The 15655-nt window shown below is 40.8% G+C and overlaps 1 protein-coding gene across 1 annotated transcript in view; it reads right to left on the bottom strand.

Annotated features, from left to right (window-relative positions):
* Window positions 1-9624, bottom strand: part of TMTC2 (transmembrane O-mannosyltransferase targeting cadherins 2) — a 459067-nt gene extending 449443 nt beyond the window's left edge. Inside the window, exon 1 of the mRNA XM_050748326.1 lies at window positions 8857-9624. Coding sequence (XP_050604283.1) covers window positions 8857-8939 — 83 coding nt within the window. The 5' untranslated portion in view covers window positions 8940-9624. The remainder of the gene's footprint in view (window positions 1-8856) is intronic.
* Window positions 9625-15655: the final 6031 nt, after the last annotated feature.

Below are 15655 nucleotides of genomic sequence, written 5' to 3'. Positions count from 1 at the left end.
AGATAGGTAGAAAGAGAGCCAGCAAGAAGCCATCTCAGCATCCCTTTAGGGAGATGCTTCTAGCTCCAAAAAACTGGGAATTTGAATTTGAACTGCACTTAAAAAGATTTTTAAAAAGTCAATTGTCCATATGAAAGCAGGGAGGCAAGTTATCAGAGGGCCGGGTCTAAAACCCCTTGCCAGTCACAGGCATCCTCAACATCATGCCAGGAGTGTACTGAAAAGTGGCCACTAATAATTCCCTCCTGAAAATAGCACATTATTTATCCTGATGACGTACAAGAGGTTTTGAAATACTGATTTCATCTTCTGTTCAATATGAAACAAAAGCCAAAAAACACCACTGTTTATAAAAGAAAAAAGTAACTTTAAATATAGAGGTGAAAGGATGCAATCTTAATGTGGTCATTTTAATTGGGTATTTCAAATAGATATTCATGGTACACTATAGTTGATTTCAAGCTGCACACTGGTGTCTTCAAAAGATTTTTATGAAATCTCAAATTCATTTTCTTTGGTTAAATCAGTATATATCCCTGTAAGAGTGGTTTAATGTATAAAACATTGTTTCTTTAATATAAATCTGTGATATAATTCAGTACCATATTTTTTTTCTTTCAATAAAATAACAAGAATAACCTTCCAATTTTAAATGAAATTTACCAAACGAATTCAGGTATACCGGTTTTTTCCATCAGCTATAAATAATTGCCTCCCTCTAAAGGGCCTATTTCTGCAAATAAAAATGTCTTTTTGCCTGATTAAACTTTTTCATCATCTGAGAACTTTTCTTCTGCAAATTTCTAGTTGGAAAATTTGTCATAAACAGCTTGCTTTGTCAAAATGAGATCTTTTCCATTTTTTGGGAGAACAGTCGTGTAGTTAATTGTTTGGGACAGGAGAGGAGGAACTTGTTCTAAAGGAAATATACTTGAAAAAACATTTGAACCCAACTATTCTACCTTGAGACATTTTACAATTGAAGGCAGCAGGCTTAGTTTCTTAAAGCTGAAGATAGGAAGACAGAAGTAGCCAAAAACCAATCTACAAAACCATGAGAAATGTCCCAGAGGAACCACTATAGCTAATTGCAGCTGCCAGCCTTACCTTGAGAACCCCTTCTTTGGAATGGTTTTGTAATGACAAGTGTCCTCCCCAAACAGAAAAGTAGTCAAGCCTATGAATGTAATCTCTATAGCCACCACCTAAAGCACCCCCCACAGAGGACACAATTTTCAGGGATGTCACTTCTACATGCACTGACAACCAGTAAATCCTTGTTCCCTCTGGAGCAGCCTTACTCTAGAGTTTACTGACTCACATTTAATCCAAGAGACACAACTAACAGAAAAGAAAATGGGACAGACATGCTTTCATTGTGGAACAAATTGGAAATTAACAAAAACAAGATGTTTACTTTTCACAAAGAATTTTGACTTATCTGCCTCTCTCAAAGACTAGTTTTATAATTTTGGGTTTACAACAGAAGCTCAATAACAATATGCTTTATAACAATGACCTTAACACAGATCTATGACCTAACAGGTTAATGTAAAAACAAAAAAAGCAAGACAATAGTTTGCATCCTTTCAGTGTCTTTACAGAATACATATAAGCAACCGAAAAAAGAAAACAAAATTTCATAAGACATAGCTGTAAAATTTCTATGAGCCTTATTCATCTTAAAAACTTACTATGTAAGAAATAAACTTGTGAACTGAACTTCAAATTAATAACCAAAGAATTCCAAGTATGCAGGGTTATATGGACTGCCATTCTTCCCACCGGATTTTTAAACAATGTTGAAACATGGCTGTTTGAAATACTTCAGTACCATCATTTAACACTGTTCAAAATGTCAAGAGCCATATTGCGCCCCAGTGGCCACTCTTCAGCAAATAACACATCCTTTGAAGTTAAAATACTTCTAAATGATGTCAAGTGAGAATTCCTAGGCTAGTACAGTCAAAATGTTCTACTTCTAAGGAAATCAATATCTCTGGAATCACAATTAGGACAAAGGCACTTTCATTATAAAAAGTCATGAATTTTTCAGTTTCAAATCTCAATCAATTCCATTACCACAAGGCAATGTTTTTATACAGTTCCCTAATTAAAGAAAGTATGATCACATGGCTATAGTGAACCTGTTTTCTTTTTTTTTTTTTTAACTTAAACTTCCTGTGGAATAATTATACTTTTATAATAAATTTCACAAAAATGAAGATTAATCATCAAATACAAAGACCTCACAGAAACACTTTATTTGACAATACCTAGCACACAGCTGCTATTCCAAGGGCACTAATGTGTGTTTCATTTCAGAAATCATGTAATTTAGCCAGTCATCTTGACTGTAACTACATGCTGTGCCACACTTCATACCATGTCTCACTGCAACGTCACAAAATGCCCCAGCAAAGAAATTAAGAAACAAAAGTTTTTATCAAATCATCATAAGCAAATAGCATCTCCTCTGCCAAATACTAAGGTACTTCTAAAACGGGTACAATGGCACTGCCCTCAAGCAACGTGGTACAGGAATAACCTTCAAAGAGAGCAAATATATATTTAATTTCATTTAATTCCACAATAAAATGGAATCTAAATCCAGAGTTCATATTTTCAATTCTCATATTTTTTCCATATAATTTTTTAGACATGAATAAATCAAAACCTCTCTATCTCATCTTTAAAACAATTATCTCTAGTTTTTCAAATTAACAGAACTCATGAAATGTCCTTAAATAAACTACTCTAAAAAATGATATCAACTTTTAAAGTGGAATCTTGAAAACAATCATTTCAGTCTTCCCGCCTTTTTCGAAATTCTCTGGTTTACACAGATAGGTTTACTTGTTTCCCATTAACCTGTATAAAAAAAAAGTCAAAGTTGTAAACCCAAAAAACCAATCCCAAAATGCTTCTAAAAGACTTAAGCAAACATTTACACCTTTTTCTCTTTGAGATGGAGTTTCACTCTTATTGACCAGGCTGGAGTACAGTGGCGTGATCTTGGCTTGCTGTAACCTCCACCTTCCAGTTTCAAGAGATTCTCCTGCCTCAGCCTCCTGAGTAGCGGGGATTACAGGCACCTGCCACCACACCTGGCTAATTTTTGTATTTTTAGTAGAGACAAGGTTTCGCCATGTTGGCCAGGCTGGTCTCGAACTCCTGAACTCAGGATCCACCCGCCTCAGCCTCCCAAAGTGCTGGGATTACAGGTGTGAGCCACCGTGCCTGGCCACACCTTTAATTCTAGAAACCTTGAGTATCAAAAAAACTGACAAATGTAATTGGAAAGGTAAACAGAGAGGAGAAAAAGAGAGGAAGAGGGTGAGACAGAAATTTGGAAGAGCTGCATCTTTTTGGAATTAACTGCCTTGAATATATGGCCAAAAACCTCTGAGGCAAAAAATCTTTAATCCCTATTGACAAGTTGAGGCAAATCTAGTCAACTCAAAGAGTTTAGACATCCAAGAAAAACAACTGACCTGAACAAGTAGGAAAGAGACATTTGGAAGACGCATTCCAAAGCTTTCGCATGTATGAATAAAGCACCAGTAAGTACAGACCCAAAATAAGGCCAGGCCAAAGTACCAATCATGAATCTTAAGAGTGAGTGTTTTGGAAAAGAAGCTAACAGAGTCCCAGGGAAAGTTTTTAAATATGAGTATCAATAAAAATAAACATGAGTAAAAAAATTAAAAGGTAACAATAAAGTGATAAATTCAACTGGAATTCCACCTGTCAAAGGTCAACCTATCAGCATTTGTATAGATCTATCATCAGACTCCCGAACGCAAACCCTTTACAGTACCTGCTAAAGGACAGGTAAGAAAGCACAATGTTTTGTGGGATGCTTGTTAACAACATAAGCAGTACTGTAGTCGTACTATGCACTACATATACAAAGAAGCCCATATCTAGTAATATTAATAATTTGTATATTATTGAATGTAAGTTTATTCCTCAAATGCACATACAAATCATATCTTCAAAGAAACCATTTAACACTGTATGCAATTACACCTGCAACTATCCAAAATATTATGCCTTTTTCACCCAATGAAAAACAGAGGGTATTGCAGTCCTGCTGAAATATCCCTCCACTTTTTTAAAAAACTGAGCTCCTAAATGAGGACAGCTATTTATAGAGGAGAGGTCTTTACATTCAATAACCCACTGTTCCTTTCCTTGGAGGCTGCCACACTTGTCACTTCTGTGAAGTCATTAAAATAAGTATCCAAAGCTGATACAATACTCTGCTCTTAAAAGAGAACCAGAAAGGTTAACAGATGAAAGTTACTGTGTTAAAAGCACTTTAGATGAGTATAATAAAGTTATAAGAAAGTAGATTTGTCAGCCACAGATTTTTCAAAGTGCCTTAAGGTTAAACTTCGTCCTTTCCTAATATTACCAAGGTGCCTGCTTTACAGACAATGCACCTTTAGCCTATGAAAAACAGTTGTACCACCAGAGGCATTTTTTTTTTTTAAGTGCTTTTTGTGTGCTGAGCAGCAACAAAATGATTAGAAAGACAAACTGTGCTCCTAACGCATGCTGGAATGCAAAAGCTTGCTATTTCAAAATTATAGCAGAAGAGAATTCAGTATTAACCATAGGGGCACTAAGTGCAGATGACAAAACAATAGCCCATAGAATCACCAATGTAAACGTTAATAATCATGCATGTATGTGTGTGTATGTATATATGAAATAATACATGTGTATGTATGTGTGTGTATGTATGAAAACGACTAAGAAACAGATGGCAATTTTCCCTGTGGCATTTGCACATGTCCATTCAATGCCTGTATGTGGGTCAATTACTATGATAAACATCACGTGACAGGCTCCATGGAGGTAAAGCGGTTCATAATGACTTCACCTAATTTTAACTTACTGATGAGATATACTTATTCAAAAGAGCAAAATGAACTTTTTCCAAATAGGTCTGTTTAAACAATCCAAACATAGCTAGAAAATAAAATGCCACCTAAAATAATTTATAAACTCTAACTTGTATTCCAGTGAAAACTGGGAAGGAAACTGAAGAGTAAGACCATATTTCTGTATACAGTGGCTTCTTATAATAACTTGATAAGACAACCATTGATATAAAGAGAGCTTCTCCCTTACTTAATTATATAGTAATTCTTTCTAAACATGCTTTTTACTAAATACCAGGCCTGCTTTCAGTAGTTACACATACTGGAATCTTAAGATAACAACCTCAGATTGGTGAAAGACAAGTCTCTTAGAGAGAACTTTTTAAAGATAACAGAGTGATTATTTCACGAGGGATTCCTATCATACCAGGTCAAAAAACACAAACTAGAAATTACTGCACAGTGGAATAGCTAAGAGACCTACAGGTAACGTTAATGATTCTGGTTGGGTTTAACAAATGCAAAATGTCCAATAAGAAAATAAATTTTCAGAGGAGTCACAAATATATTTTCTACTTCCAAACTTGCAAAGTGTCTTTCTTTGCAAACTAATAAATTATTTTACTCATATGAGAATTTAAAGCATGTAAAAGCTGCATTATCTTATTTGCTTGTCTATGTATAAAAAGGGCATGTCACCAATTAGAAGATATGTGCTAAGTGAAATCAGATTTCTAAAATTTAGAACAGTTATGGTTTGTTTACCTTTGTCTGCTTTGAAGTAAACTGACTCCTCTCATGGTGCTATCTCCATAAGAAACTCTAACAGTATTATTAAAAAGGATAAGAAAAAAATGATGCCACGTCATCCTCAACAAATGCGTAAGAAACCAGAGAATTTTGGGTCAGCAAGTTTTACCACTGACCTAAACACCAAATTTCTCCAGAAAATAAGAGAAAATCCTTTAAAGAATTACATACAACATAACTTAAAATTTGGCAAAGACTGCATATTTTTAATTTCAATCTTCCTCTAACCACAACTTAAGACTCAACACTAGATTGAAAGCAAGGGGAGGGAGGACGAAGCTGAAACCACATACCCTTTTTCATCAGATACTGTGAATTCTTCTCTTCCACTGTTTGTTTCATCACATCAAAGGCATATTCTTAAATTTAGCACAGACACACTTGTAAAATATTAAATTTTACCATAGAGAAATTAATTGTGCTATAAGAAAGTTTCATGTTACCATTTAATTTCAACCAAGCTACATCAAACATGGAAAGAAATTATATATAGTTTATAAAGCAAATGATCACTATATTCAAAAGAAATGATAACTTTGAGAAATACCACAGCAAAAATGATTTAGTTAAGCATGTCAGGAATAACAGCCATCTCCCTTGAGCGCTTCTCCCTTCACTTCCGGCACTGGCCTCTCCTTACAGAACTGTATTTCACAAAAGTTCCTGGGGAGCAGCAGAATCCACAGGTCTAGTTTAAGCCATGGTTTAAACATGAATCTTTGCATCTGAAATGGAGTAGTGGAAATAAACAAATTATCATCATCCTACAGTTTACACTGGGCTCCCCAGCTCTCCTCCCCCTTCACACACCAGTGAGTTACAGTAGTTAGACAGAAAATATGTCAGAAAAGAAACAATTTATAGTGTAACTTTGCAATGAATCATTTGAACAGCAAATAAGTTCAGTGCTCCTATTTATGTGTCTCATAATTTCTAGGATACATAAAACCTAAGTTTGCTACTCCTAAGATTTCACATTCTAAGAATATGTGATGGCATATGCAGTTATGCTAAGAAATCAGTGTAAAATACACTTTTCAAATTGTAGCAAAGCATAATTCACACTTATAGGGCCTCAACATTATATCAATATATACTATCTAGACGTCATATTGAGCATGCTATCAATAAAATGATATGGGCAAATAATCATACTAAATTCACCTATGTAGCTACAAGATAGAAGTCATGAATTTTAACACTCCATTAGACCTATTGCATCTGAATAACTTACAACTGTCAACCATCAAAGCACAACTAATTTATCATCACACTCACACCATTCTTCCAAGTTACAAAGTCCAGTGCTAACACGTCTGATGCCTCAAGAGCACAGAACAATTATACCTACAGAAAAATGCATATCCAAATTTACCTTTAATTTTTAAAGAATGGTTACTTCTGATATGTACTTTCTTAAGGATTAGACAGCAGTTAACAAGGGCATACAATAGGAATATTTGATTTTATCACAGTGTTCTACAACAGGTTAGAGTATTATAGTAAGTTTCTTTTTTTAAATAAGCTCTATATTCTCGGTTTAAAAGCTTCCTATCCAAACCGCCCCCATCAGAGCCAGTAACTGCCCACACTGACCTAAGCTGGTTTTAGTAAAAGTCACCCATCTTTGGTAACAAGGGCTTTTTCCACGAATATGCTAGAAATAGCAGGTGCACCATTACACAAAATTGGAGAGAACAGAAATTTACCTCACTCCTACAGACCATTTCTCAGAGCATGCTGTGTAGTTGCTAAAATCAGTATGCTGCATAAAAGTTAAGAAAAAATGTATGTTTAACAGTGGCTCCCTATCAAGTAGCCTCTGATAGGCACTACATAAAATGCATTAAGACGGGTCTGCTGGATGTTCTAGCAGCTATTATCAGGTGATTTCTTAACAGAGATGTGAAGATGCTTTTAGCAAGAGAATGGGCACACCAGAGAATACAGAGTGGGCTAATTACGACCAGAAGAAGATTCTGCCTTCACCTCCCCTCACTGTCAACCACTTTGCTTAAGAGTTCACTCACTGCCTCGCCCTAACCCTGGGGATCCATTCACTTTCCACAGCCCAGAGAGGCTGCTGAAAAGCTGTCAAAGTAAATCTGTGCTCACTTTTTGGATGGTTTAATTTCAATGGAGCATGAAACACCCCAGGACGGTTAATAAGTTTAGCCAGGCGTGCTGTTATCCCTAATATATTTTAATTATGCATCTGTTTTAATTGTAATCAGATCAAGGCACCGGAAGGACACAAATTGGAATTTTCCCTAATGGATATAGGGGCTTTTCATCACTTTCTAAACACAAATAACGTTTAAAAGATAGGCAGAGACACCAAAACAATGGTGACATTTTCCAGAAATCGATGCAGTATCTTTGACAACACAGTTCAGGTCTCATTAGCCACCCAAACTAACCTAAGTGCAGAAGACAACTTCAGTCTCTAGGGGCGTCTTCTTCTCCAATTAGTACAAAAGAACCACTAACGTCTAATGTACAACTCCCAAACAGAAATGAAAGCCGAGGCTCTTATAAAGTGCTGCCCAATGGATTGGTGAAGGAGGCTAGGGAGGTGGGAGAGACCATCAGCAGCACTATTTTGGCTCAAAGTAAAAGTCTGTACACGTTAAAAGGTAAAGTTAAAGCAGAGAACGATCTCTCTTTTCACAATTTTGGCAACTATCAAACGTGTGTTTTAACTTCGGGAAATAAAATTGTCCCATCAAAAAAAAGCAACGGAACAGGGAGGATCTATCAGGGATCCAGGAGCGGCTTCCTCCCAACCCAGACGTAAAATCACTTAATGTGCTTTTGTTGCATCAAGGAATACCTAAGACTTTTTAATTTAATACGCTCATTAAACAGTTTCCCAAATTGCCGGGATTTCCGCTAAGAAACTCAAGCGTCTGCCAACAGCCGAGAAGCAAGGGCGAGAACCTGCTGCAAACTAGGAGCGGAAACTCCCTCGGCCCGCCCAGCGCGCTCACGTCCCGGGTGTTTGATTTAGGTGTTAATGTTTACGTGTTGCCTAAACCATCAGGTGCTGAACCAATTCCTCCAAGAGGCACTTGGAGCCTTAAAGCGGGAAGCTTCAGAACCACCGCGGAGTATGCCCCCTGCAGCCCGTCGCCCCTTCCTCTCGACCCCTTACCTGTCATCATAGCAGAAATCCGCACTCAGGGTGTTGAGATACAAGGCGAGCCCCAGAGCGCTGCTCACCAACTCTGCAATCATCTCTCCACCGCCTTCCCTCCGGCTCGGCTCCCAGCGCGAGGGCAGCAGCGGCAACAAAAAACAGAAGCATCAATCCCCACCTTCCGCCGCCTTCTCCTCCCAGCTTCACTTTTCCGTCGCTTCCCCACCCTCCCTCCCTCGGGTCCTTCCAATCCACGACTCCTCTCCTCCTCCTCGCGCCCGGCTCCGCAGCTCCTGCGTCCTCCCCGGGTGCGGGCTCACACCACACTCCCCATGCCCGGCGCCCGCAAGCGGTGAGCGGTGTTTGGGCTCCGCGTTCCCTGGCGGAAGCGCAGGGCTGGTCTTTCGCGCGGGTCGCGGTTCGCACCCTAACCCATGGCAGTTTGGGGCGTCCTAGGTGAGGAGTGGGACTCGGAGGAGGTGGAAGGGTGCGGGATGGGGGCAGAGGGACCGGACCGAGCCGGGCTCTGGGACCAGCTGGAGGAAGAGAAAGAGGCGCGGGTGGGAGGGACAAGGCGAACCGCCTCCCCTCGCCGCCTCCCGGGTGCACTGCTCCGGTGTCGCTCTGGCGGACTCCGGCCGCCAAGGCGGCTGCTGCACATTCACTGTTTATTAGCTCCCTCCCGGCCCCAGCCCCAGCTCCCTTCTCCAATGAAGTGAGAAGCGGTGGCTGGAGACTCCACAAGCTCCCGCGTGGGGTTCTCGACGCGGCCCCCTGCGCCTGCGTGACCAACCCTCCATCCCGGCTTGGCCCAGCCCCTTTCTCCACCCAAATCCTCCCGGAAGGCTCCTCCCACCCTGCTCCGCGGGCTGGAGGCTCCACCCACACCCCCTAGCCTGGAGGCTCCTCCTACCAGCCTCCCGCCCTCTTGTTTCTTTCACCTTCGATTTCACTCTGGAAAGCCCCCGGGACCCAAGGGCGACGGCTGGAAGACAGCCCAAAGGAGTAGCTACAGTGCGCCTTGGGAGGGGAAGCCGGGAGAAAGGAGGCCGAGGAGGAGGTGGTCGCTCGCCCCGCTGCTGCCTGGCAGCGCCTGGCACTACTGAATCTCAGCCACAGCGCTGTGTGTGCCAAGAGCTGCCAGGCGTAAGTCCGGTCAGCTGGAGAGACTTCTGAGACCAGGAGAGGAAGAACAGGTTTGGCGACTGCTGCAGCTTCGGTTGTCACAAACACACGGGCGATCTCTCACGCACACGGTGTGTGAGACTAAATGGGGCGGAAGCAGGTAGTAGTGGAGAGCTTGGAGGCATCTTAGGAAGGAGAGATTCCAGCTCTTAGCCCACGGTTGGCCCCAATGTCAATGGAAAGACCTGTAGGGAGAGAAATGTTCCCTCCTTCAGTAAGGTTAAAAAGAAAGGACCCCAAAAAGGGAAAGAAAGACACACACACACACCCCGCAGCAACTGCCCAGGGACTCCGTGGTTTCAGGGGGACTGTAGGGTTGACCCTTCGAACACAGGAGACAAACCTCTAGTGCAAGCCGGTACAGTACTATGCTTAAATCTAGTAAGGCGGGAAGCTAATGCCCTTTCCTTTCCGCTCGGAGGCAGGACTGGATGGAAAACATCCAACATGATGAAATATGGTGTAGAATGGTCTGTGTAGAACAAGCTCTGGGTACTAAAGTTGCAAGACCTAAGAGCACCCAGGGCTGCCTGACACGCCTCCTCCCGGCTGGTCGCCTTTCTGGCCTGGCGAGTGGCTCCGGTGGACCGCGATGAACACTACTGCAGCGCCCCCTGCTGCATAGTAACCACAAGGTGTGGAAGAGAGGTCTGTTTTCCATGCGGGCCGACTGGTTCCAACCAAGAGCAGCACCTAACCAGCAAACTCTCCGAAACTGTGGCAAGAAATTGAGCCCCCTGGGTGTTTAGCAGTGGCCTGAAAAGAAAATGCCGTGGTTTGGGTATCTGTAGACCAAAGCTACGTATTTTCCTGATTTCACAAGGAAATCTGAGAAATCTGTATTACAGATACACACAGATAAAATGAGTATTTATTAATATTATGCCATCCACAGTAACACATTTTTTTGTGCCCTCGACAAATATATGTAAACAAAAATAAAAGGAATTATATCTTTACAGGTAGGGACTGATCTTTTACCCTTTTCCTACATAACCTTTGCTCACTTGAAAATTTTGAAAATCATATCAGTCCATGATGCTCTGTGTCTCTCCAATGCACTTACATGCTGAGATATATATAGTATACATAAAATATGTATATGGTGTCCTAGAACACTGAAGGAAGAACACATACTGTGGAATCAGATGTTTAAGTTTGAGTGCATACTCTGCTATTACTATTCGGGCAATCTTTGGCCAGTCACTCAACCTCTTTGTGACTCTGTTTTCTAATCTACAAAATAGTGATAATAATAGTACTTATGAGTACTGTTATTATGAGTGTTAAAGTAGTTAACATATGTAAAACACCTAAAAGGGACCAGGAAAATGCAATCTAAGTGTTAGCTAGTATATCATTATTACTATGCTTTCTAGCTTCCTCATTTCATTTCACTTGTTAACAAAAACCTGGACACTTACCTCCAAAACACATCCTACCACATCTTTACTACTTGAGTCCACCCAGCTACCCTCATGTCCTGCATGGACAAATGCAGTAGCCCTCTAAGTATTCCCCATACCTCTACCCCTGCAATGCCTCCCTTCCCCAATTTTAACTTTAGGCAGAAGTTTCCTTTGAAAAACCTATACATTCCCAATTTTTAAATGTTCCACAACTTCCTGTTGTATTTTTAAATGTCCAACAACTTCCTGTTGTACAGCTAATAAAACTAATTCTTACCATGGCCAGCCAAGCCTTCATTTAGCCCAGACTAGCCCTCTTGCTTCACGTTGTGTTCATATGTGTACAACATAGACATCCTTCTCAGGAACTAACCATTTTCTCTTTCTCCTGCATGAGGTGCTTCTCCTCAAACCTTCTCTAGCTCCTTCTCACCATTCAGGTCTTAGCTCAAATGCCATAACCTCAGAAATAAAGTAGGCTCCCCCCCATCAATCTCTATCCAACTACCATGTATTTGTTTCTTCATAGTATGTATTAGTATCTGGAAGCACCACTGAATGGAAGCTCCACGAGGTCAGGGATCCTGTCAGTCTTGTTTTCCACATAAAACCCAGAGCCTATAACATCTGGACAAGGAGAAGAAACTTTAAAAAGATTGTTAATAAATGAACAAAATAAATGTGCTTAAGAGAAACTATGTAACAGCTGAAAAATCTACAAATTTTCATTGCTGATTTATTGTTCATTGTTAGTGTTAAAGATCATGAAGTAGTAACCAAGGAGAGAAGAAGGGAGCAGGTTCACAATTTTTTCAGAATGCATCAAGTCTGCAGGATTACCCGTCATGGGGAGTCACATGGACAGCTCTCTTCAGTTATCAAAAGGACTCAGAGATGTAAAAATATTAGAGAGCTTTGGGTTCCACATGCTAAAAGCTTGTAAGCCTTTTCCAGAGCTGTGTTCATTTTTAAGCCTCCAATAGTTTTATTTTAATTTTAATTTTGTTTTGTTTTGTTTTGTTTTGTTTTTGAGATAGAATCTCGCTCTGTCGCCCAGGCTGGAGTGCAGTCGCCCGATCTTGGCTCACTGCAACCTCTGCCTCCCGGGCTCAAGCGATTCTCCTGCCTCAGCATCCCCAGTAGCTGGGATTGTAGGTTTGTGCCACCAAGTCTGACTAATTTTTGTATTTTTAATAGAAATGGGGTTTCACCATGTTGCCCACGCTGGTCTTGAACTCCTGACCTCAAGTGATCCACTTGCCTTGACCTCCCAAAGTGCTGGGATTACAGGCATGAGCCACCATGCCCAGCCATGGCTCCAATAGTTTTAAATAAATGTTATACACTCCTCCATCTCCTTTTCTCCTCTCCCCACCTCCCAATACCTCTGAATTGGAAGCCTAGGTGACTGGGAGATGTGCCGTAAAGTGGCACATCTTGCCTTCCCTGATAAATAGAAGGCTGAAAACCCACCTGTGTTCGAGAAATCCAGTTGCATTTAACAAATTTTTCTATTATAATTTAATGTAGGTTTCAATATCCTTCCAGAGCATTAAGCCATGGTCTCTTTCAGACTGCTCTCAAAGGGCTGAGAAGCAGCCAATTCCTGCATTTTCTACCTTCCTGGAACAACTTTAGGAGGAAAATCAGATTAAAGATGTCATAACTATTGTTGGAGATCATTTAAAATCTGGGGACATAGCTTTTTAGTTTATCAAGGTGTACTTATTCGATGTGAGATTGCAGCATCAGTTCTGAATATGTGTATGTTCTATTTAAAGCTACTGTTGCTCTCCACAGATGAAGGAAATTAGGATGGCTGGCTTGAATTTTCTACCTTAGACACAATACTGGCCAAAAACGCGCTAAGCCCTTATTTTCCTGAAGTAGGTTCCACACATCTGCTACCTCACCACTTCCTCAATGAATTCCTTTTTATAGTAGCCCCGACCTACCCTGCATTTGTTCTGCAGTCCCAGTCCTTTGTTGTATAATTCATACCTTTGCAGTGCCAGTTCCTCAGGGTAAAGTTTTCCTTATTTGCCTGAGACATTTTTAGTTTATTGTGCAATACTATCTTCCCTTTGGGTGTTGCATAAATATTAACTAAAAATCCACATCTGGTCCTGGTCGTCATTTCTATTTGTCCTAATATAACTTCTCTTTGAACAATTCATTTGGAAAGCGTGCCAAGGGTGAAATGTGGCACGTCAATTCTCTTGCTGCACAGAACGCTTCTTAAAGTGCCTACAGATTTGGTTATTTATGAGCAGGAGATTTGCGCCTCTTCCTTGCTCTCTCAATTCTAAAATTGTACTGGGCCAAAATAATTACAATCTTCCATATGTTTTCTGAAAAGGTATCCAAGTATCTCCTTCTAAAATCTTAACAGATTGACTAAGAAGCAGAAAAACACTAGCCCAGCAGGTGAAACTGCCTGTTTAGGGAGGTCAGAACAGAGCTGTCTGCTGGGGGGACTCATAAGCTCTGGGATTTACTCAGGAAATAACCCTGCAGGAGAAAAACAACAGAGCATGGATGAAATGTGGGTCAGGGAGCTGAAACAGGCACATGGGCGGCTTGGTTAACTAATGACTGTAAGTGCATTGGCTACACATGTTACATTTAGATGCTTCCCAGCATACCATAAAGTGCTGTCCTGCAGACACTACAATGTATAACATCACTTTATCCCAAGACTTGTGATCCATTAGGAATATAAGTAGAACAGGGCAGGCACGGAAACAGATCTTGTCACCTATATCTCAAAACTGGGACTGTTAAGAGAACCAGCTGCTAGAAAAATAATGATCACTTTAAGAATCTCACAGTCTCCCCAGCTTCCAATTCTGAGAATGTGGGGGTGAGGGAGGAGACAAGGAGGAGGAGGAGTGTAGAAATAACATGTTAATAACAAGATATGAATAATTGCAGAGATGTTGAGGCTAATGATAGAAATCAAAAACTCAATCAAGAAAAGCAAGGACAGCCTCCTTTATAGAATCTCTCTGAATGCATTCACATGCACTGATATAAACAGTGATCAAGAATGCTCTAACAGCTTGAAAAATTGCACTGAATATCAGGAAACCGAGTTTTGATAAGCCTCAGATTTTTTAAGGAAGATTAATTTTGATGTGGACATTGGTTAAATTCACCAGCTATTCATGAATGTTGCCTTGATGTTCAACCCACACGAAACTTTTAAGCCAGTGTTGTCCAGCAGAACTTGCTGCAGAGGTGATTTTGTGTTGCACTGTTCTTTAGTTACATGTGGCCATTGAGCAGTTGAAATGTGGCTACTGTGACTGAGGAACTGCATTTTTAATTTTGTTTAATTTCAATTAATTTAGTGACATGTGGCTAATTTATTAGACAGGATAGCGTAAGCTGTCAGCTGACAAACACCACTTGTGTTTTCTGGTAGATTTCATGTAAAAGCCAGTTAGTTGTCAGCATCCTCCCATAGCTCAAAGCTTTAGCCCTGAATCATTTGATATGAACTTCTGTGCTCCCCATGGGTGACCTGCTTTTATTTATAAAACGGCTACCAGCTATTGAGCATTTGTCTAGATATTAGGCATCGTACTAAGCCCCTTACATTTATTATCTCATTTAATCCTTATAACAGCCCAGGGAGGTAGGTACCGTTACTATCTGTATTTTGCAGATAAGGAAAAGGAGACACAGAGAAGTTTAGTAAATTGCTCATGGTCTGAACAGCCTCTCAGTGGTGGTGCTAATATTTGAACTTATGTCTTTTATTCCAAAAGTCTGTGCTTCAACCACTACTCAGTAGTCTCGTTCCTTATTTTTCCATTCAAAAGGCCTCATCCCGGCCTGGCGCGGTGGCTCAAGCCTGTAATCCCAGCACTTTGGGAGGTCGAGGCAGACGGATCATGAGGTCAGGAGATCGAGACCATCCTGGCTAACCCGGTGAAACACCGTCTCTACTAAAATATACAAAAAAACTAGCCGGGCGTGGCGGCGGGCACCTGTAGTCCCAGCTACTCGGGAGGCTGAGGCAGGAGAATGGCGTGAACCCGGGAGGCGGAGCTTGCAGTGAGCGGAGATCCGACCACTGCACTCCAGCCTGGGCGACAGAGCGAGACTCCGTCTCAAAAAAAAAAAGGCCTCATCCCACTTAGGATCTACCTCAGGAGAGGGAATTCCTGGGCACAGCCACGATGCTTTGGTTAAATTAATCTTTCTTCTCTACA

This window comes from Macaca thibetana, chromosome 11 (genome assembly GCF_024542745.1).
Source record: "Macaca thibetana thibetana isolate TM-01 chromosome 11, ASM2454274v1, whole genome shotgun sequence".
Taxonomy (NCBI): Eukaryota; Metazoa; Chordata; class Mammalia; order Primates; family Cercopithecidae; genus Macaca; species Macaca thibetana.
This window is presented reverse-complemented; position numbering and strand designations above follow the sequence as displayed.